Raw genomic sequence first — 23,855 nt, forward strand, 5'->3', positions numbered from 1 at the left:
CTAAGTTCTTAGCTTGCGCCTATATTTCACCTACTTGGTGATGCTATGATCACAATGTATGTTGAATGCGTACACTACAGCTCAACAGTTTTTGTATATAGGCTACGTGTATAAGAGGCAATAGACACTCATCGTAATGACTGAATATAAGTAATTTTTATTTCAGCTTACTAAATCTTATACTGATCTTTGCTGCGCGTCGATAACGCTCAAGAGTTACTATTATGAGCAATTTTTATTGTGGTAATCAATAGTCATATTTTACAATATGCTTTCCACAAGGTATTGCAGCATGTAAACTGACTAAGAAGCAGTGTACGAATTGAAAAAAACGAATGAGTGGTCTAACTAATACCGTATAATAATGTTGGAATTGAAAGCATAAAATATGTAGAAAACAAGCTTGAAGATAGTGTATTGTTTAAACAAAAGTGAACAAATAAAAGCTCTGTGAAAATAGCTATGCATATGTATCACAACAGATTTCTAGTTAGAAAAATAAAGTATAATACAGAAATGTTAAAATAGGTAAGGCTATATGGTGAAAGTCAAAGGATAGTAGGTGTAGTTTACGTTTTGTTTCAAAAAATTGCAGAGGAAGAGCTTTTAAAAGTGGGCAGAGGCTATTAATAAATTTAGCAGGTTACTGTTTAGTTTGTTGTGATTTATGGCACCATGTAATTTAAATCTGGTCCTGGTTTTGTGATATTGTTCATGGTTTGAAAGCTATAGCTGAGGTATTTAGGGCAGTTATTGTGGAGTATTGAATGAGCAGTGAGGAAGGAAAAGTACTGTGATAGCTTAGGTAAAGGAGGAACACCAACATTGTTTGTTATTAAGTTGGTAGGCGGTAAGCGATGATTTTTATAGGGTATGTTTAGATCTTTGCATATGAGTCGCAAAGCTTTTTTTTTGTCACATAAATAGTGTGTTGGTATATTTTACAGGTGTTGTAGGGTAGAGCACATGTAGGTTGTATGTAAGACAGGCAAGAATAAGTGTTGCGTTGTGATGAATTTGCTAACGAAGCAGTTGAGCAAATTTAGAACCAAAACAACAGCAGACGTAGCATAACCATCGCTCCTTGGGGCCGCGAATGCTGTACCTTTAAAGGTTGACTTGCAACAAAATTCACATTACAGTTATTTGGTATCAAAAAATTCACCATGTCTTACTCTGTTGTGTTGCAGGTGCCAAATACGTGGAAATGTGATTACAACCTCTTAAAAGCTCAAAAACGAAAAGCTGCCATAGATTGGAATCTCTTTATTTATCTGACGTATTCATTACAGTTTGGTTATCGTCTTGTCACGTGATGTTCTCACGTGAATTGAAAGGTCAATAAAAAGCTCAATATAAACTTATCGTAGCACTAGTTTATGACAAACACTTCGGGTTTTACCGAAGACCCCGTATCAAATATAGATGCTCGTTACTTTACAGTTTTGTTTCGGCTTGGACTAATTCTCAAGTCGTAATCTGATCATGTGACCCAGTACTTTGAAAATAATTTTTGCAGCACTTTTCGATTATCACAGGTAATCAACAGGCTCGTCATGATTATCAGACAATGATATGTACTCCTTCGAACTAAGGTTAAAAAGTTTAACTATTTTACGGTAAGTTAAAAAATATCAGTGCTAAAAGTGACAGCATTACAATGACGATAAAATAGACGCGTAAGAACAATAGACATGGTTTAATGAATGCGTGAAGTATATTTGTGAAAATATTTCGATAAATGAGATTGCATGAAAGTGTAAACAGAAACCATCCTGTAACAACTATGTCCCATTTGAGCCATTTTGGAAAGAGAATCCAAACTACGACAGTCTCGAGTGGCTGCGATTAACTGTTCGCTTTTGAGCTTTTAAGAGCTTGTAATCACTTGTAATCGTTCCCATATATTTTGCACCTACAACACAACAGAGTAAGACATGGTGAATCTTATGATACCAAATAACTGTAATGTGAATTTTGTTGCAAGTCAACCTTTGAACAAAAAAATCATGGTATATCCTTGTTGATGAGAATATTCTTGAGTGGAGGCAAAGTTGAATTTTGCATTTATCTATGCTAAAAAGGTCAAAAACCGATGAAACGCAAACATTTTTGCTTTGTCCAGGAACAGAGGACAGCTGGTATCATTTTATTAGATCTTATCTATTTCAACATTTTCTGGCCAAAACAAACGAAAACAAATTTTTTGGCTATAGATAACAAACCTGAGGTTTGGTTGTTGGTACAACTCTACGACAGCATAAAATCAGTTTTACATGGATACACAGTTCTTAATATTCTATAAAATTTTGAACTAAATGAGGTACTCTCATATTGTTAGCCCTTTGAGTCAGGAGGTAACAATATAGGAGTGTCTCAGTTCAAAATTTTATTGAATATTAAGAGTATTGAAAAATACTATTTTTTCAAACTTGAATTACTCAAAGAACCACCTTAGATCAAAGATTTTATAATCTAGGCCTAATCTGCTGTTGTTTATATTGTGGACAACCAAAAACCATACAATGCAAAAACCTTAAACTCAGTTATACTACAAAAAAGCTGATAAGCTAATTTCCATATATACATGTAATAGCCTGAATACTTCCATCAAATTAGTAAAACACTCGAGAGCTGCTCTAAGGACAGATAACTCTGAGGACAGAAGAAATTAATAACATATAAGTAGTTTTAATTTCTGGAGCTGCTCATAATCGCATATACATGTATATTATTAGTTTATATAATAGTTTATATGTAATGGTTTATACATTCATAATATCTAGCACTGGCTTTGAATTTTTTATTGCAGTCTATGATAAGTAAATAACATCTAGACAGCCTTTTAAACTGCAGTATAGTGAGATTATTTTCAGATCAAAATTCTTGCCCTTCTTGTGACCTACTAAGTTACAACCAGTTCTGGCACCAAATACGTTGCATACCAACTTAGTCAGTCACGGCAAATTTTAATTGGTGTAATAAGTGGGCATAGAACTTTTTTTGTTGGCAGAGCCAAACACAGAATGTAAATCAGGCCTGGCTTTAAAAAAAACTCACATTATCAACCTTTAGTTCACTTTTAGTCTACCGTAGAACTTGTGTATGTCGTATTACCGAGAACAAAGGGGCACGTATTGGGCATGAAATTGTAACACTGAGCATTAATTTTACAAATCATATAAAGAAACGAGAGCCCTACTTTGTCATGCTCATGGATCTTTGTGTTAGAACCATCACAAAAGCATTCCCTGTACATCTTATGTTTGCACAACATTTTATCTTAAGGTAGAGCATGGCAGGTTACATAACTGAAAGGGCTGCCATCCCAAAATAAATCTAGATATTGATGATACCCATTGCTTGCACATGCTTATATTCATGTTTACATGTTTTTAATAACTGCCGCACTACGCAGCATAAGTCAACATTGCTGTTTTCATGCTATTGTTATGCTTATTTCCATGACCAAACTGCTACAATAACTGTATAGCTGGAAAACTTGCATTGTTTGTAAATTATGTTTTAAAACATACATTTGCTACAAATAACTACCCTTTTTGTTTTACATGCTCCACAAAATCAATTCTCAAACTAACCTCCATTGTGTTAAAGGTTAACCCCATTTTGATATTAGAATTATTTATACCAATATAGTTAAACATTTTATTTTTCAGCAATTATTTTGGTGTTAAAAAAACCAGTTTGGAACACCAAAACATTTGCAATGCAAGCCCCAAGCTGGGACGTAAAACCACATTTTTTAGTCAAAACACAGACTTATGAATTATGATATCAATGTCGACGATTAGCCGGTGCGTGAATATGAGACAAGCACTTCTGTTGGCTGCCATTTTTAAACATTTACCCCATCTATTCGCCATGCTATGTTGTAATGGTTACCTAAAATGGCACATAAACATAATGTAAGGTTCTACTAATGATAAAAAAGTTCGCGCCAGATTTATACATTTAGCATTAACTTACGAGTGGTGCCAATAGAATCTCATCAATGAGCTCCTGCATACATCTTGTGGAGTACTCGAGCAAGAAATTCTTACTTCACACCAAAATGAAATTTAAAAATTTGGCTCCAAAAATTAGCTATTCTCGAAACTCATCTTTTTAACACTTATCAATGCATGCTCTGCTTGTATGCATAAGGATTTTGAACAGACGTTTTTGGATAATCTAGTTCGAAAGTGAGTGACTTTAACATAATTATATATCATTGCAGCTGTTTCCGGTCGATATTTGCGAATATTATGTGTTTTTTCGTCCATTTTAACAAATCAGAATCGTTAATAAAACCTGGTATTTGGTTGAAATCACCCAAAAATATTATTGAAATTTCAATCTGTAATGGTATCTGCTTATTTTAATGCAAAAATATTTGTGCTGTCAGTTAACCTGTAGCGTATCTGTCTGTCCCATATTAGCACTTGTTTTCTTGTCAAACAGGTCTCTCTCTCAGATACTGCTAGTACTCAAAAGTTGTCATCATTGTCAATTCTGTTTTAATCATTCACATTATATTATTAAGAAATAAAAGCACAGAGTTTGAAGCTTGTATGTATTCTATGTTATTCAAATTCCCAAAACAAAAAACAATTACATCACATATCAGCCGATCTGTTATTGGCTTTCATAATTGAAAGTTGAGCTGAAGGTTCAATTTCCTAAGTTGAGTAGTCAGTGGTCCTTATGTGTAGCTAATGTTGAGGTACTTCATAAAAAACATTTTTTTCTTGAGCCCGAACTTCAGCACAAGTGTTTTAAAAGTCTAAAGTTTAAACTAATACACTTCAGTATTATAAAACTGTCTAAATGGACCCGTGATTTGCATGCTGATTGGCCATAATTCCTCAACTCTTTAAACTCGGCAAGCTGCTCCTAGTGGCTTTCTGACATTGCGCAGTTCATTTGGTTATTGCATAGCAACCACTAACAATGGTTAAATAGTTTTTTAGCTGTGTTCTCCACAAAATTCTCTATAAAATACAACCTATATGGAATCCTATATCGCCAAATTGAGTGGTATAGGATAATCTTTCAAAAAGTTATGAAAGATTATACATAACCACATTGAATTCTGAAATTTTTTTGAAAAAGAATTCCAACTTTAAAAAATTAAGCTGTTTAACTGCACTTGTGCATAAATAGGACAACTGGTTGTTCTTTTTTTTCTAGGTTAGAATTTAGTGATTGAAAATTACTTGTGCGGATTTAGCGATGCTCAGAACAAATTTTGAGCCTTTTGGTTTCTGCTTGCGCATCTGTGATCATATTTTTAGTGTTGTTGTTCTGCGAGTCTTGTTTCATTGCAATCTACCCTTTTTTATCCATCAGGTAACTATTTCTTTTTTATATGCTGCACAGAATTTGATTGTACACATAGACATAAACTAGTATACAGTTTTAGATCAACTGGTATAATGCAGGGATGAGTAAAAGTAGAAATACAAGTCGCAGCTTCCGCAAGAGTGACCGATTGTACAGTGACAAAAGCCACAATCGCACAGGTACTGGTTTTCCTTTCATTTTGTCGAGTCAGCTTAAATGTAGGCCTATATTATTTCATTTGAGATGTTGATGTGTGAAAACTAACTTGATGTTGGCTTCAGATGTGCTTCCATTATGAACTTATAATACGTTGAACACGAGAAACAACACAAATAAAACTGCTAATCAACTTTTTAGCTACAAGAAAATAAAATTTGTTGGATTTTGTATTTGGTTGAAAGCTTTCATATGCCAATGAATAGTGTGATTGTGTGAACACGTGATGTTTTATTGTGTATAATAAATAGGTGAAACACAGGAAATGACAAAAATACAAACATAAAACGAAAGGGACTGTTTGATAGTTCGAGTCTAGCAACAGGAAACTTCTGTTTGATTGTAATTGTCATATTAAGTGCCACAATATTTTAGTATTAGTTAAAATCACTCGCTAGATGAAAGGGCAGTACCTACAAGTGCTAGGAGTTATCTGCTTGATAATATGGTCAAATTTCAAAACTGAACCAAAAACCATTTGCTTCATATTACTGTGAAAATAAACGGAAAATTTTGGCTAAGTTTTAGTCTCTGTGCTGTAATTGCTTAGTTTATCATCAATGTACAATGTGAAATGAACACAGTATTTTCAGTAATGTTGTATATCAGGATCTTCCGCTTATTCTTGAAAATAAATGTGAGCCAATGGATTTATAGGAATTACTCATTTTTGCACCTAATTGGGACCTTATTTTTATATAAGGTGACCTAAGATTCATGTCGAAAGCAAATCTTATCGCTAACATAACTATCATTTCTCTTTATTCTTTGGTTACGAATCGTCTGTTGTTACGAATTCGGGGTCTGTCAATAAGAGCAATATCATTATTGTAAAATCTTGAAAATCAGTTAAGTTTAATACTTGTTGTATCCTTCCTTTGCTTTGCCGAAATCTATTTAAATATTTATAGAACAGCTCTATAAAATCACTCAGTTTCAGCTGCACCAAAATGTGAAAGGAACTCAGCTGTTTACTCGGCATATAAAGCGGGTAGCTGTCAGTATTTACCATCCCAGTGTACGAAGTGCTGACCAATGAAGATAGCTTTATAATTGGCTCAAGCATTTACAAGTATCCTAGTCACCTTTGCATTTGAAGTTTATAATGTATAACATAAAATCTGACATTTAAACGCTAGGTGGACACAACTTCTTAAAACATTACTGTTTTATTAGCAAAAATAAAGATTCTGGTGGAAATCAGATAATAATAAACAATTATAAGTTTATTTAAATTTTAATGTAAATTAAAGTGAGTTACCGTATTTTTAGAACTAATTTTACCTCTGAACTTTTTTATTGCCGAGTTTATACTCCTGTTTAAAATATGTTTCTGAGATGAAGTAACAATATGACCCTCTTTTTTATTAATTACTGCTTTATTAATTTAGCTGTGATGTGTAATTCAGAGTTTTACATAGCCTATTATTGGTGTAATGAATTAGGTTTAAAGCAGTATGTAATTACTTGAAATAGTTATCATTGTTTTTGAAGTATGGAACAAATTAGACCAATCATTCTTGTAAAAATATTCACTCGAGGATTTGACAGTTTTAGCATATGAAAGAAAACTTGGAACGTATTAACTATTAACAATGTATGTCAAAGGTTGGTCATATCTTCATCTCCTCATCATATCTTCATGGTCACATCTTCATGCTTTTCTCATACACATAGTTTTGCAAATAGACGTTTGTTGATTAAAACCGTTTGTATATCAGTAAGTTGCATAGGAGAGTGGCAGTGAGCTTCTTGTGTCCACTTTCATCAGATGTAACTCTTGACCTTTTTCTAATCTCTATGTTGTGTCATATACACATGTAAGTACATCTAAGCCTCGCACTGAGGTATAAACGCCTGCTGACCAGGCATGTTGTCATTGTACTGCTCAGAAACTTAGACCAAAAACACAAATTGCAACTCTTTAAATCACATAAATTACATAATTTTTTTATTGTATATTTCAATACATCAAAGTCTTGGCTTTCGAATGAGCTGTTGTTTGCCATGGTGAGACAGACATTGGTTGGTGTTTATAGGATTTCCCCAGAGCTCTACCGCGAAAAAGTTTACTGGCATAGTCTCGAAAATTGTGTCGTCACAATTCTCATATTCGTTGTTGTGTGCTCTTACCGCTTATTGATCAACTACGATAATGACGATAATGATGCTAGTGGCAGGCGAAGGTAGGACAACTCCAGAGAATGAATGAAGATGACAAAGGAGTCAGTGTCATTAGTTCTTCATGTACATATTATTTCTATGATAAGTACCTCAGACTCCAAGAACCATACTATATTTTCCCGATGATATCATGCACTAGCTCTTTATTTTTAATGTGATGTTGAGGGTGACGAATGAGACTAATTAATTTCAAGCATTGTGTGATTTCGCGAAAGTGCGATTGACATTTAGTCCTAGGGCCACGACAACCGCAGGTCATAATTTAATCGTTGTGATTTCATTACCTTTATCAACGACAGTATATTTATTGAAGCATAATTAATTAACCCAGAACGTGTTTGCATTGGTCGGGATAGATCGGCGGGCATTGTTGATTATTTAGAATCTTAGTTTATTGTTAGCGCTCTCCGGGTTTAATAGCACCGATTGTCACAGAAAAACGCAGCCTCAATGGCAGCGAAAGGGATCGATGACCTAAGGCTAAATAAGAATTATGACGTCACATTTTGAGTACCTGAACCAAGTGTTTTTTTGCAGGACGTACTTTTGACACCCTGTTTTTCATAGTTCTATTATTCTTTGTGTATTGAATATAGGCTCATTCGAAAGCCAAGATTCTGATGTATTGAAATATAAAATTTAAAAAATTATGTAATTTATGTGCTTTAATATCTCTAACATAAAACCCATCTGTTTAGGTGCTTGCTTGTTTGCTGTTGTATTTTTCTTTGTCAGGAAACAAGAAGGTAAATGTCGGGTAAAATGTAAATTTTGGGATGCAGGGTTGTCCTTTTTCCTATACATTACATCATCCTTTAAATAAATTTAATGATTGATTCAATAAACGGTCACTGATCTATTGTTTAGGGTCTTCAAAATTAGATTTAGATGCTCAGGAAGAGCTCATTCTGAATAACTTTGAGAAAGAAAGCCAGGACTGGGACAAGCTCGTTCAGGGGTACAAGGCAAAGGTTTGTTCTTATTCTAGTAAAGGGTTTTTCTTTTGGCAGCTGTCCATAATGAGCATAGATATAATAAACCTAAGATAATAAATAAGCATAGATATAATAAGGGTTTATTTTATCTACGATAATGAGTCTAGCACTGGAGATTAACTTTGGATGGCCACCAAACAAACCGTAAGACCCAGAGCTTGATGTAACTGGTAGTTGGTCTCTGTGAGGCTAAAGTTGTTTTTGAAGGTGGGAGTTGGAAATATGGAAGTGGTTTTTGTATTAAAGGTTTTCATGTTATTTTATATAAGCCTGGATACTGAAACTGTTATTGTTATTCCTACATGTATCATTACTAAACTAGATGGATGCCCGGCGTTGCATGGGTAATAAAATTTTTTGCATTGGCTACGTTTTTCTACCTAATGACTTTGAGTAACTTAAGCTAGTAACTTAAGCTAGTCTAAATCTTTACTATAAGAGCTGTGTCCATCTCTATGAAGCCAGTGTTAGGAATAAAGATTGCGCCATGATCTCTCATGCAATCATGATCTTCAAGCGTGCTAGGTGAAGTGTAAGTATTTTAACCAATCAGCATTAAAGATTGGCAGATGTAATAAGAATGTGCACAATTATTTAATAGTGTAGTCAGTTAAACGCATAGTGTAATGGATAGTCTGCAGAACTGGAGGTTCTGAGTTCAGTTCTCGTTCGAAGCTGTTTTTTCATGCCTATAACTTGGTCGCTTTCAATGGACACGGGAACAACAGCCAAACAAACACAGATTTATATATATATATAGAATAAGAATATATAGAATAAGAATATAGCATGTCGATAGATAAATATAATATAGATATAATATAACTACTATTATTTGAGTACAAGTTCTCATCGACTTAAGACGGCATTACGCTCCAACAGACACATTGTAAGCCGATCTGGACGTAAATTGAACTGTTATATATAATATATTAATACCACCCTTTAGACAAATATCGTACAACATGCAATACAAAATCGAAATATAGTTTATTTTCAAAGCAGTTTTTTGTTTTTTTAATGAAGCGAATATTCTTATTGACCAATAGGCTACCATGTAGGCTAAAAACAGTTTACTGCTACTGTACTTTGGATTCAGGCTGCATAAAATAATTGTAGATTTACTGTATTTGGTTTGTGACCAAAAACATTTCGACAAATACAAATATAGAAAAAATTAAAGAAGGTCTTGGAGTCAGTCAGATTAAGTCGTATTAATTTTTAGTCAACGGCAACCTGTATTGTATTTACACAAGTACCCTATCAGTCTGGTGCGCACCGTGAGAGATAATCATGTGTAATAACTATTTGTACAATTATTCTGCAATGCAACAAGTTGGTTGAGTGGTGCAGTTGGTAGCGCGATTGGCTGGGAAGCTGAATATCCGATGTAATGCGGTGTTGCATGTTGTGCAGTCTTTTTTCCTAACGCTCCGAGCGAGAATTCAGACAGACATGGCTCTTACTAAAGTAACAATTAACCATTTTGTAACATGCTGAATTAAGCGTTAATTGCAAAATTTCAGATTCTAACTGAGTTTGTTACAAATGGACATCCTTTTCTGAGCTGTTTGGTATGTTTTCTTCAATTATGAACTGCATATGTGTGTACTTTATGGCTTAAAATTGCATACCAAAAGGCATTCATTGACTTTTAAATGTCTTGAAAAGTCTTTGTATAAAAAATAGTTTCTAGCAATCAGTAACAACCTTTGATGACTTGAATGGCTCAAGTTTGTCCATTACCAAAAAGAAAAAGCTGCATCAGATTTATACATCCCACATTAACTTTTGAGCTGCGACCAATAGAATCTCAGCACTCGGCTCCTGTGTACATCTGGTGGAGTACTGTAGCGAGAAATTCTTCCTGCACACAAAAAGGAAATAGAAAAATTTACTTCTACAATGAGCTATTTTCGAAAGTTGTTTGTTTAAGACTTATCCACCCATGCTCTGCTTTCATGCATAAGGATTTGGACAGACAACTTTTGGATAATCTAGTTTAAAGAATAAGGGATTTCAATATAATTATATAGCATTGCAGCTGTTTTAGGTCGATATTTAGCAAAACTTGCCAATCTTTCTGTCCATTTTCACGACTTGAATTATGTGATAAAACCTGGTATTTGATCGGAATTACCCAAACATATTGAATACTGGGTCTATATTGTGGCTTGAAAGTTTGTTTTTTGTCTTGAAACCTATCCTTAGCGGTTAAGTAAGACCTACTTTACACTTTACACCTAGTAGAGCAGGACAAGTGGTTTAGTTGTTCACGTCTTTCCCATCGATTCATGTAAGTTTTAACATATTTGTCTGTTTTTCTCACTGCTGTTAACAGTTTCAAGCTTTTCCAATTAGGCTGAAACAGCAGAAAAACGGTTCGAGGCGGTGTTTAAAAATCTGGATGATCCAAGAACAGCTTTACACGGTGTAAGAAGGAGCCGATATGTTGCTCCACCCACCTTCAAGTTTTCATGCCAGGAAGTGCTGGATGATGTCGATGAGGAAATAGAAACTGCACACCGGGCTGTAAGTCAGCGAGTATTCTGTGATTCCCTCACACTTTACAACCAATGGCGTGCATGTATGCCGTGGGTTAAGTTGAAAAGAGTAGGGACATATATGTATGCTCCAACACTTTAAACGATTCTGAAGGTCAGGGTTGAAGGCCTTCCTAGATTTTCTTTGATTTTTTCAATATGAAGTTTTTTAGTGAGAAAGATACGTAATGAGTTCTAATCAGATTTTATGAGTAGTTATGCCACTGTTGGATGACATGGTGTATGACTAAATTTAGCTGCCATGTATAATAAACATTATAACAAACAGTACACTGGCAGTCCGGTGTCACGTGAGAAATCGCCATTTGTAATAGGTATGAGCACAATTATTCTTTCATGATGCTACAAGGTGGTTCATTGGTGTTCAGCGGAAAGCTGTATGTCCGAGTTCTATATTCTTGTGCTGCATTTGTTTCCATCACTCTAAGCGTGCCTTCAGATGTACGGACACGGCTCTTATTATAGTAAAAATTATATACTAGATTACGTAGAAAGTTTTTTTTACATATTCCAGGGTTAAAATCTTAGATTTATTGTTAGAGAAGAAAATATTCTTCTTTCGCCACCTTTTGTTCTAACCGAGTATAACTGCTCTAAAATGTCTTTATTTATCAATGTTCAGCATTTATAAGTTGCTATCAAATGCCGTAATCACAACCTTGTCATTCATGAGCTGAAAGTATCAATAGGCAGTGTAACAGTCTCACTGCCTAAAAGCCGGGTTTCAAATTTTTCTATACTACCATTGGAAGCACCAATTTGTTAATTTGAATAGCCAAGTTACTGCTTCGTATCGTTTAAAACTTATGTTGTAGCATCCTAACATATTTATAAAGCGAAACATTGATTTACAATACATTGACTTCAAACAATGACTTCAATCCGGAATGCATTCCGGATTGAAATTGAGTGGTGTTTCCGAGTAATTTTTACAGAATTCATAGATGTCATTTTTAAATAACACGTGCTAGCCAAAGACGAAAATATTTCTTGCCTTTCTAAAATATGAGTAGATGCTATATTTCAACGTTGATCGCGTACTGTCAACACTGACAAGCCCTAGCAGGCTGTTTATAGTTTCACTGCGTAAGTTTATATCTTCTTAGGAAGTTTTACAAATTAACTCATCAATCTATCTCTATGAGAAACTCCGTCATATTTCAGTGGAAATATAGTTGCATATTTGAATCAGCAACTATTCAAAATTTTGGCTGGTTTCAATTCTTATTTGCCTATAATTTAGAAATACTAAGCGTTGAGCTGTGTTGCTGTGTACATTCGTAGCGTATGCCTTGTTTCCTAGCATGTCTTTACTTGACGATAAACTTATTCTTATTTAAATACTTATTTTATGAAATATATAATATTCCTGAATGATCTTGATTAGTGCTGGGCACGAGTACTTCTTGGCCATTGAGTTTAGACTTGTCCTCTTCCGTTCAAGTTTTTCGAGTATCGGTTAGATGGTAGTGCTTGGCACAAGTACTTCTTGGTCAACGGGTTTCTCGGGTATCGGGTTTGTGGATACTGGTTTTATGTCTAAAATTTCCAAACATCAGACATACTCTAAAATTTACAATGCAATTATAATTCTATTCAATTTATTGTTTTTTTTACTATTTTCTAACGGCCGATATTCGTGCTCGCAACCTTACCCTTTGAGGTTTAAACTCCAACTATCAATTTTCAGGCATTGCGTATGGGTTGTCAGAATCTCTATTTGCCGGAATTCTGGCATTCACATGGCTTTGTTTACAAAAGCCGTTTCTAAGTAACAGCATAAACCAACCAAATTAATTTTTGCACAAGATATTAAACCAGAAATTTCACTTCCATTTGTGACAGTATTCAAATATTTTGACTTACTTCCCTCGTTTTAATAAAAATTTTTATTTGAACGATGTCGCGAAAACATCTACACGACTCGTTTGTTGGTAGGTCATGAATGATTGTGATGCAAATAAAGAATTTTATAATACTAATTACAATTTGCCAGTATATTTTGAGTCATAAAATAATGATGAACATGTGCTCAATGTACATGATGCAATAGACCGAGTTTTGTCCACTCTACTCTACGGATCCGTGCCCCAAAACCCAAACCCGCAAAATCGAAATTCTCAATATCTCTATTACCCCAGACTCGAGAGAAGATAACCCTCAAGCTCAACGAGTTTTATTACTGCTGCAGATCATCATGTAATGATAGCAATAGCATTTCTAAGGCTATTTTTGTAGCTGTTTTGCTCAAAGAAAAAATGATGCATACATTCCAACGATGAAAGCAGCCGAATACAAAAATACCTAGTTTGTGACATAATAACACTACAGAAGAGGAATTTAACATATTTAATTACCGAAAAAATCTGAAATGTTACGTAAATGGCTCATTTTAAACTAGTGGTTTTCATATATATGATACAGGTGAGAATTGTTTCTGTGTAAAAAGTTTGCTGTAAATAGTTGTGTGAAGCAGTTGTCATCGCCATTCGAAAGCCAATCTTAAATGCAACTAAAAATTAAAGAAGGTCGTGAAGTCAGTCTTATTAAGCAGCATTAGCCTTAGACCAACAACAACCTGTATTATATTTACATGAGTACCCTATCAGTCTGGTGCTCGATGTGAGAGATAGTCAGGTGTAATAAGTAACTGCACAGTTATTCCGAAATGAAGCAAAGAGGGTAATTGGCGCGGATGGCAGTGTTGGTATACCAAACGCAAATGTGTAAGTTTGACCCCCTGTAACAGCAATCTTTTTCCTAACCTCTAACTGTGGCTTTGGACAGACTAGCAGCTACAACTAGCAGGACTTTGTAGATACTAAATGCGTGTTTGTCCAAACAGTCAAATACCAATGCGAGTATATAATTTGGATTGGTTACAAACAGGATTGGGAATATAACAGGTTTGGGTTAGAAATGAATAAAAATGAATGGGGATCGTTTTATTAAGCTATTTCAGCCAATCACAGATGCATTGCTTTTATCGCATGCTCATATCACAAAGCCAAACGCTCATCTCGAATCGACATATGTACAACACATTACTAATGCATTGGCTGCACAAAAGACATTTCGTTGTGGTGTAGCCGCACCTTCAAGATGTCAAACAAGTGCACCAAGTGTTTCGATCCCTTGAGGATAAAGCGGAGCTCTTCTTCATATATAACCGCTGAATTTTTCCTGACGTTTCTCCAAGTGCATGCCAGCAACTGATAGCTTTTGTCAAAACCTCACCAGCCAAGGTTATTGTAATATTCATAAATATGTGAATGAACTTGTTGTATTAGACTAATCCAGGTTTTCACTCAACCTTTCATATATCTCGACATTGTAGGTAATTGCTATATTGAATCTACGCCTTAAACATCAAGCCCTGTGCCAACCAGACCCATCTCATCCAAGAACAGAAATGCATTATCAACAGACTAACGATAAGGAACAAGTAGTCGTACGCCCCAGGAGTTCATTAGGTAGCAATGTTACTACGTTTGACAAATCAAGCAGGTCACTTTTTGAACAAGCTGCCCAACAAGAAACATGATTATTTTGTTAATGCTCAGGCATTCTATTTCTATGCGTCACACCATGAGACACAGCTGTAGCGATAGCTGGACTTCACACATACCTTACTATAGACTTGTGAGAAACATTACAAGATAGGACACTTTCGTGGTAGAGTTACACATTTAATATTTCCTATACACATAATATGATTTATAAATAATGTAGAACTGCGTAATATACAATAAAACATTTCGCGCATGACACACATCTAGAATACTTGGAGTTGTCTATCTCCTGCAAAGTGACCTATAGCTAGTGAAAGAAATGACTCCATCTATCTTTTCATGTTTATCATGCTTCTGGAGGGCATCTTGAAGTTGGCAGCGGCTTGTAGCTGGAGCTGGTAAGCAACGGGGTGAATTTTGAATCCATAGAGCCTGTACAAAGAGTGTGACTTATAAATCGTATGACAAGAATTTTTTTACATCCTTGCTGGCAGTCAGTTTACAGTATAAATAACTTGTGTCTTTCCACCAATCTCGTTTTTATTAGGCTACATACTACCTTGTCATCATCTAGCCACCATATGCTGTCAGCTCTGTTGATTTCAAGACTTGGGAGCATCCTAACCCACCAAAGCATGAGACCCAGTTATAATTATGCAAAACCAATGTTCAAAGATTAAGGCAGGTTTTTGATATTGCGGGTTGCACATTTGGCAAATAAATGCAATTCTAGGATATAAGGTATTAAATAATAACCCCCTATCATGGATGGCCAAACATATTTCATAATTCTTATCTGGTGACAGAGAACTCTTTTACAATGATTCCTGAAATTTGATCACTGAAAGGCCTGCAATCCATCACTAATGACAAACAAAAAGAATGACCAACTTGAAAATGGAATCTAATAAAATTTGTTTCGAAGTTTTTTCCTAATATTTTGACATTTTCATTTAAATCTAGGATAATTTAAACAACATGGTCAAAACATCAATAGAAATGTAACGTTGCAATTTGCAGTACATACCGTAGAGAGTTCTTACCTTCAAAACAGATGTACGTATAACAAAATTTGAATTCACTTTAAATAAGTTTAGCTTACTAAACACACACACTTGAATCTAAGTTGTTGTGTGTATTTTTAACTATTTTACTGAATTGTAACTTTTCATCACTAAAATTTCACCACCCATTAGTTTCTGGCTTCATTTTCAATATAATTAATTTATTAAAAGCCTTTTTAACCTAATTTGGCAAGAAAGCCCGAACGATGCTGTTTTCGTAGTGAAGTGGATTTTTGTTAGCAGGTTAAGGGAATTTGTCCGACCACTGACCTTCTATTTGAATGGATTGTAACTCCAACGTTGCCACTGGTTTTTAAAGTAAAATAATTATTAGTTTTACACAGAAAACTGCTTAACTGAGAAAAATCAGTCATCGTGTCTTTTTCACGCGTTGTGAAAATATTCTCGGCGAATAGCATTTCGGCGTCTTTGTTATTTTGAAGCACGTAATAAGCACACTGATTGCCCAATTTAAACTCGGGGGTCGGGGGGGCTGTTGTTGAATTTGTATGATGAAATAAGATTCGTATCGTGAGGTGAAAAATCATCATGTTCTACGATGAAAAAATCGTATTTCAAGGAAGCGTTGTACTATTAGGAAAACTCCAGGCGCTGCCCAATTTATCTACTCCATATAAAATATATCGGTAAAACTGTTTTTATGAGCTGATGTCTCAATAATAGATACTGGCTAGTACTTTTATACAAACCTATCATCCAGATACTTAGTCCGATGCAAGAGATATTTGTCAGCGCTATTGAAAAGGATCCAAGATTTACATATGTGGTACATGTAGGTCAGAGAAACAAGAAATTACTCCCTGAGCCAGCATTACCTCGATACAGAGCATCATTTCTATGATTGACTATTCAACGAAAATTCCTTAGGAAAATATTGTTCTTTAGTTGAGCGTCAAAAATAGTTGTACACAATTTTTTTCATCTGGTTAAAAATTACATATAATTAAACATTACATTTAAATACCTAGCACTTCAAAAACCAGATGATTTCAGGTGCTAGTTGACCTACCCGTATAACATGGTTTCGTGGAAATGCAAGCTGTGAGTGAGATGCAGAGCAGTACAGCAATTATAATGTACCTGGGAACAAACTGGGTGGCTGGTCTCTTAGGTCTGTACTCCTGGTGAACCATGAAGAGCATGTGAGGGAAACCCGTACCGAAATAGGCGCCATCCGTATGGTGATGACGACTCGACTTTGGGGTGTATACATCACAGCATTTGGGACAATAGAGTTTTACCTGCAGGTACAACACATTTTATGCAATATCCTATAAACTTTATTTAGATACAATAATACTAAGGGTTAACTTCAATTTGAGCTCAAAGTTTTTTCTAACTACAAATCTTTCGTGATTTGATTAGCTTTTAAAACAAACAAAAACAAACATTTTGTATTATATATTTTACGACTCCTAAAATAATCTTGAATGTTCCATAATTTTATTTCTATCAATGAGGGAATAAAGAGTTTATGGAAGAATGTGTAGCATTAAAAACTATGGATAGTTGCTAATAAAGTCCCAAAGCATAATTTTAAGCATAAAATTGTCTCTTGCAATCTCGGCTGCTTTCAAAGCAAAAAGTACTCGAATGTATTAATCTATATCGGCATATATTGTGGGTATTCTTATGCTTACTGAGTATGATTCCTGATACAACAACTTTTTGGCACTAAAACACGGATAAAAATGGAGCTGGAATTTATTTCAAAGTGATGGATGGCTTTGACAGACCACAAGTTGAACTCCCTAATTCATCACACTATGCAACAGAGTACAGCTGATAACCGCATGATTATTGGTAGTTATGCCAATCTCGGCATAAGCATAATAGTGAGAAAAGACAGTATAGAGATACCATGGTCTCCCCTGGCACATCACTCAGTCCGATAGGAAGCATAAGCATAATAGTGAGAAAAGACAGTATAGAGATACCATGGTCTCCCCTGGCACATCACTCAGTCCGATAGGAAGCATAAGCATAATAGTGAGAAAAGGCAGTATAGAGATACCATGGTCTCTCCTGGCACATCACTCAGTCCGATAGGAAGCATAAGCATAATAGTGAGAAAAGGCAGTATAGAGATACCATGGTCTCTCCTGGCACATCACTCAGTCCGATAGGAAGCATAAGCATAATAGTGAGAAAAGACAGTATAGAGATACCATGGTCTCCCCTGGCACATGAATCAGTCCGATAGGAAGCATCATAAGAATAATAGTGAGAAAAGACAGTATAGAGATACCATGGTCTCTCCTGGCACGTCACTCAGTTCGATAGGAAGCATCATAATCATAAGAATAATAGTGAGAAAAGACAGTATAGAGATACCATGGTCTCCCCTGGCACATGACTCAGTCCGATAGGAAGCATCATAATCATAAGAATAATAGTGAGAAAAGACAGTATAGAGATACCATGGTCTCCCCTGGCACATCACTCAGTCCGATAGGAAGTATCATAATCATAAGAATAATAGTGAGAAAAGACAGTATAGAGATACCATGGTCTCCCCTGGCACATGACTCAGTCCGATAGGAAGCATCATAATCATAAGAATAATAGTGAGAAAAGACAGTATAGAGATACCATGGTCTCCCCTGGCACATCACTCAGTCCGATAGGAAGTATCATAATCATAAGAATAATAGTGAGAAAAGACAGTATAGAGATACCATGGTCTCCCCTGGCACATCACTCAGTCCGATAGGAAGCATCATAATCATAAGAATAATAGTGAGAAAAGACAGTATAGAGATACCATGGTTTCCCCTGGCACATCACTCAGTCCGATAGGAAGCATAAGCATAATAGTGAGAAAAGACAGTATAGAGATACCATGGTCTCCCCTGGCACATGAATCAGTCCGATAGGAAGCATCATAAGAATAATAGTGAGAAAAGACAGTATAGAGATACCATGGTCTCTCCTGGCACGTCACTCAGTCCGATAGGAAGCATCATAATCATAAGAATAATAGTGAGAAAAGACAGTTATAGAGATACCATGGTCTCCCCTGGCACATCACTCAGTCCGATAGGAAGCATCATAATCATAAGAATAATAGTGAGAAAAGACAGTATAGAGATACCATGGTCTCCCCTGGCACATCACTCAGTCCGATAGGAAGCATCTGTTGGTTTTCACAGTAGACTCGAGGACAATATCCAAAATCTCCAGCTTGCCACTTCTCAACCATCTGTCCAATTCCTGACAACGATATAAACATCATATGCATTACAGGGTGCGAATCATACAGCATATAAGATTTAGACGCCTTACTCGTGTTCAGTCATTTCCAGCCATCATACTTGGCATATGTTGTCCCATGGAAAACTCAAGTATTTTTAATATGAACATGATTAATATATCCAATTATGTCTGTGACATTTTTGCTAGGTCACATACATCTGATACTTTTCTGGGAATCAAAAATTTTGCTGTTGATTCAAATGCTTTGTATCAAAATTTACCATTGCAAACCCAAAGAAATGGCTTAATAGGCAAACGGAAATGCGAGAGAATAAATTTGTTCATTCATGAGAAATACACCCGACTAACGAAAACTATTACAAATTATCATAAAACAGTGTTTATTAAATAGTGGAACGCACTTCCCAGCGTGGGTGGGCAAGGTGCCCTCAAGAGGGTCATGTTGACCTTGGAGTACATGTTTTTTTATTGTGACTTTTCACTGCCCTGGAGTAAAGCGCAATTGCACTTCGACTACATCAGGAGTCACGGTAGTCGTCACATTGTTAGAGTGTGCACATGGAGCATTTGCTCTGTGGTGTAGTGGTTTTGTGTGCACTGAACATGCACGCCACGCAGAGTATAGGAGTATGAAGCGTAGTATATTTTCTGTTACCGTTAATAAAGTTATTCTTGGTTGTAAGTTGGTCTACATTTCTTTATTTTTCTCTTTAATAGTTAATAAGGATACTGTGGTATTGCACAGTTAGGGAGGATTATTAAGAAGGAGACACAGGATCCTTTTCAATTCACTTTTCTTGTTAAACCAGAAACACATCCTAATACAAAAGTTGTCTACTCTTAACAAAAAACACCCACATCAAAGGATAAATGTCACTCATACAAATACCGATACAACAGAACAGATGCAGTGGAACCTCCACCTGTGAAAGTAATTCATTCCAGAAGCAGTTTTGTGAGCAGAACATCTCATAAGTAGTAACCTATTTTACCATATAAATGCAATACTCCATTCCAAGCCGGAACAAAACTTAGTTATTACATTTGTATATATTATAGAAACATAAATTAGTTGAAACCAATACATGTTAGAATTATATTACTAAATAATAAACAGAAAAAGTACATATATAAAAAAGGAGGAAAATAACAATTAAAAACTATGAATGGTTAGTTTGTATACCTTTGGATGTAAAGGCAGGGCTGAAAAACGACCACGATAAGTAGGTGCATAGCAGCCAGAAGATGTGGTTGTTGCATTGCTGTTTTGGTTTTGTTCGGAATAAACATTTAAAAAAATGCAAATAGAAAGATATATTTACAACGGCATGAACTGAAAAACTGTCATCATAGAAAAATCACAGAGCTTGCATTGCTAGAAATGAAAATTGCCTTATTATGCGATAAACGACAACTCCAAATTATAAAACGGCTAAAAACAAAACACTTCGTTTACTGACTTTTGCTGCCAAACATAAGTTGATACGACACGCGTTCTATGTTGCACCTATGGTAAGCAGACGGGCCAAAGTATGAAACTGATATTTGGCCTTAAGTACGAAAGGCCTTTAGTATCTCGAGATATCATTCACAAGTTGAAGCAAATGTCTACCAAATGAAGTTTCATAACATGAAAATTTCGCATGTAGAGTCTTTCCTAAGTAGAGGTTCCACAATATAGTGTTATGCACAAGTGTGTACTTTTAACAATTTTATAGACAAATGATACTATTTAAAGTTAGTTGCGAGGAGTGGACGAGGTGTTATTTTTTTCTAAAGGAAGGAGAGAGGGGCATGATAGAAAATAATTGAGAGGCACTGCCATGGACCCAAATTGTTATGAGTACCAAATGTTCCACGAAATCACATCGCAACATGAATAAGTAAGAGGTGTGACCATAAAAATCTTGCCCTCCGTGCATTAAATACACAGAACTACTGAAGTCATACACTGGCTAATTTGAATACAGAACACAAAAATACAGTCATACCTCTACATACGAGTGCCCCAATATACAAAAAACTCGAGATGCGAGCTGATTTTTTAGCAAGTTTCTTCCTTGAAACACGAGTAATGTTTGAGATACGAGCAAACGAGCCGGTTCTCGATGGTCACTAGACTATACAGCCAAGTATGTGAGAGGCCACTTTTGAGAACAGCATCACTAGTCTTGAGAACAGGTCTATCTTCTGGACACACATGGAAAATTTTTTTAAAAGGTTGGCTAAAAAATACAAAAAGAGCGCGAAGCAAAAGCCGCTTAACCGGAAAGAGATAATAAAAAATACAACAATGAAATTAAAGTGAGTTTAGTGAAAGATTAAAACTGCTTCAAGTGTGTGTTAAGCTAAATTTATTGAAGTTAAATTCAAACTCTCTATTACAGAGGGTCAAAAAGTTTAGTTTACCGAACAAGTTGCCCTCAAGTCTCTCTCAGACCGCCATTATCAACGACATCTGTCTGGAAGGTAAAAACTCTATACAGTAGTGTACATGTTGACGTTACATTTTATTGCAGATAATAACAACCGAATAGGTCCTGAATTTCCACACTTGAAACATGTTTTTTTACCGTATAATATCATGTTTCGAGTTCTACTAATAAAACTGTCTAGTGTTCTACCGTAATATCCTGCGGTATTTTCACAGTTTGGTAACGGATTAATTTGTTCTTAGTGATTTTACTTACGAAATAGTGCCTTAAGACATGAGTAAATTGACTTACGAGCTCAGTCCCAGAACGCATTAACTCATTCGCACCCGACTAATTTCCAGGCGATTAACCTCAAAAACCAGTCATTTTTCAGAAAGTTGCCATAATTCAAATTACTACTACAAGAGACAGACTTGAGACAATTCAAGTTGCGCAAGAACCAGCCAAGTCTCCTCTTTGAAATGATATTACATTAATATAAACAACTTATATCCCTTTCATGTAAATATGTCTCTCAAAGAAGGTAGTTTTAGAAAATTCCCGATTTTGCAAAAATTGTTATTTGCTGAAACAAAGTTAGTCTCACACCATAAAAATTGCAAAATATACAAGGTTTGACTAAAATACTCATTTATTACATACAATAGACAGTTATGAATATTATTTATACAAATTCAGTTCATCTTGAACATAAAAATTATGAAACTTTAATTTCTAACTTTTCCTCGCGACTTCAAACCTTCAAACCAAAACATAGCTAACCTACATGCCGATATAACTCAAATAAACTGTCATAAACATGTTTCAAGTAATAAAAATATGTTCAATAACCCTGTTCTTGACTTTTCAGCCTTCATATACAGCTCTAAGAATCAATATCATGCTATCGAAAGCGAATGACAACATTAGGCTGACTACCGCTGACAGCCTAAAAAGTGCCTTTTTATTCCAGCATAACTATTCAAATTGGCAAAATTACAAGTTAATAAAACTTTGAAACGTTAAAAATAATGTTTTCATTTGATTTATGCAGTCATTCATTGTCTGATCACTTCTGAATCTGCATATTTACGTCTGGAGTTGAAAAAATTATCGCGAACGATAAAATTTAAAGTCGCCATGATGATTTCCGGTTTAGGTAGACGTCATTATGAGTGTACTATTTTGGTCATAACTTTTGCCAGAAACATCATTGAGACATATTTGCACGTTTGTCTGACTGGCCAGAAATTTTTCTTCCTAACTAATCAAAGATTTTCTTTTATAATTTAAAAATAGCGATACAGTGAGTAGATAAAATCCAGAGGCGAGATACCTCCCCTTGGGTGCATAGCAACGTTATAAATACACGAGTTAACTCGCGTACGGGTGCGAATGAGTTAAGCTCATATGTCAAGGTATGAGTGTAGCTCATACCACTGCTAGCTGCAATGTATGTCTCCATACATTGGCCAGCCTTGAGACAACACAAATATACCTCTGTTAGTCATAATGTATCTCGCATGGATCAGTCCATACAGCATTTCAGCAGCCTGCTCAACAATGTCACTCTGTCCAGGATTGTCATCCATCTCATCATCAGGTTCGAGATCAAGTATCATGTCTAAGGCTTGTCTGTAGTGAGGCACCTGGGAGATGAACAAACAACATATGTTTCTAAACGATTCACATATGTCTATCTTAAATATATTAATTCTAGCCTGAGCCTGACAATATCCTTGAATGCAAAGTTGAGGAATCTTCACTATAATCTTTGCTATAATAAGAGCCGAGTCAGTATGTAGCGATAGTCGGAAAAAATAGTGCATCGAACAGGATTTGAACTCGCAACTTTTTAGCATGGTAGACTGACATTTTAATAGCTGCGCAGCTAGACCGATCACTTGTTTTACAGAATAATTGTACACAGAGTTATTACACATGATGATTTTTCACGCCAAGCTAGACTGCCAAGATACTAGTAGTAACCCATTTGGGACAACATTAGTTCTTAATTTTTGGATGGCCAGCAAAGTTTATACAAAGCGTTTTGAAGCAGATTCAAGGGAAATAAATCTTACCTGTTCATTTAGGCCTGTGAGATTAAACTTATCCTGAATATAGTCTTCATCCACCTATGAATAAAATGAAGTTAGTAGCCTCTTCAATATCTCAGACAGACCAAAGAATGATTTAAAAAGCTGCAGAAAAGTGCCTCCCAAAAATATACTCAAGGACAAAACAAGGGTTAGGGTGAAATCAAACACTAGTTTCGTTTGGCCAATCAAACCACCCTAAAGTTTATCTGATCGTTTTGTCTGCCTGA

At 35.4% G+C, this 23,855-nt stretch overlaps 2 protein-coding genes across 2 annotated transcripts in view; one reads left to right on the forward strand and one right to left on the reverse strand.

Annotated features, from left to right (window-relative positions):
- Positions 1 to 15,070, forward strand: LOC137392197 (uncharacterized). The gene is made up of 5 exons (XM_068078843.1): positions 1 to 56; positions 5,417 to 5,522; positions 8,611 to 8,714; positions 11,100 to 11,270; positions 14,640 to 15,070. Exons 2-5 carry the CDS (start codon positions 5,444 to 5,446, stop codon positions 14,844 to 14,846), a joined length of 561 nt encoding a protein of 186 aa, XP_067934944.1. The 5' UTR covers positions 1 to 56; positions 5,417 to 5,443; the 3' UTR covers positions 14,847 to 15,070.
- The window catches only part of LOC137392196 (casein kinase II subunit beta), a 15,129-nt gene continuing 6,252 nt past the window's right edge, over positions 14,979 to 23,855 (reverse strand). The window contains exons 3-7 of the mRNA XM_068078842.1: positions 23,611 to 23,664; positions 23,028 to 23,178; positions 18,994 to 19,112; positions 16,980 to 17,140; positions 14,979 to 15,246 (exon numbers count right to left, since the gene is read on the reverse strand). Of these exons, the coding sequence (XP_067934943.1) occupies positions 15,144 to 15,246; positions 16,980 to 17,140; positions 18,994 to 19,112; positions 23,028 to 23,178; positions 23,611 to 23,664 (588 nt within the window). The 3' untranslated portion in view covers positions 14,979 to 15,143. The remainder of the gene's footprint in view (positions 15,247 to 16,979; positions 17,141 to 18,993; positions 19,113 to 23,027; positions 23,179 to 23,610; positions 23,665 to 23,855) is intronic.

Source organism: Watersipora subatra, chromosome 3 (genome assembly GCF_963576615.1).
Source record: "Watersipora subatra chromosome 3, tzWatSuba1.1, whole genome shotgun sequence".
In the NCBI taxonomy this organism is placed as follows: domain Eukaryota; kingdom Metazoa; phylum Bryozoa; class Gymnolaemata; order Cheilostomatida; family Watersiporidae; genus Watersipora; species Watersipora subatra.

What these genes read in the sequence shown, in the direction of transcription:
- LOC137392197 (XM_068078843.1), top strand. Translation starts at nt 5,444, where the DNA reads ATGAGTAAAAGTAGAAATACAAGTCGCAGCTTCCGCAAGAGTGACCGA. An exon ending in CAAAAGCCACAATCGCACAG is followed by an intron (nt 5,523 to 8,610) that starts GTACTGGTTTTC and finishes TCTATTGTTTAG; the next exon opens with GGTCTTCAAAATTAGATTTA. An exon ending in TTCAGGGGTACAAGGCAAAG is followed by an intron (nt 8,715 to 11,099) that starts GTTTGTTCTTAT and finishes TTTTCCAATTAG; the next exon opens with GCTGAAACAGCAGAAAAACG.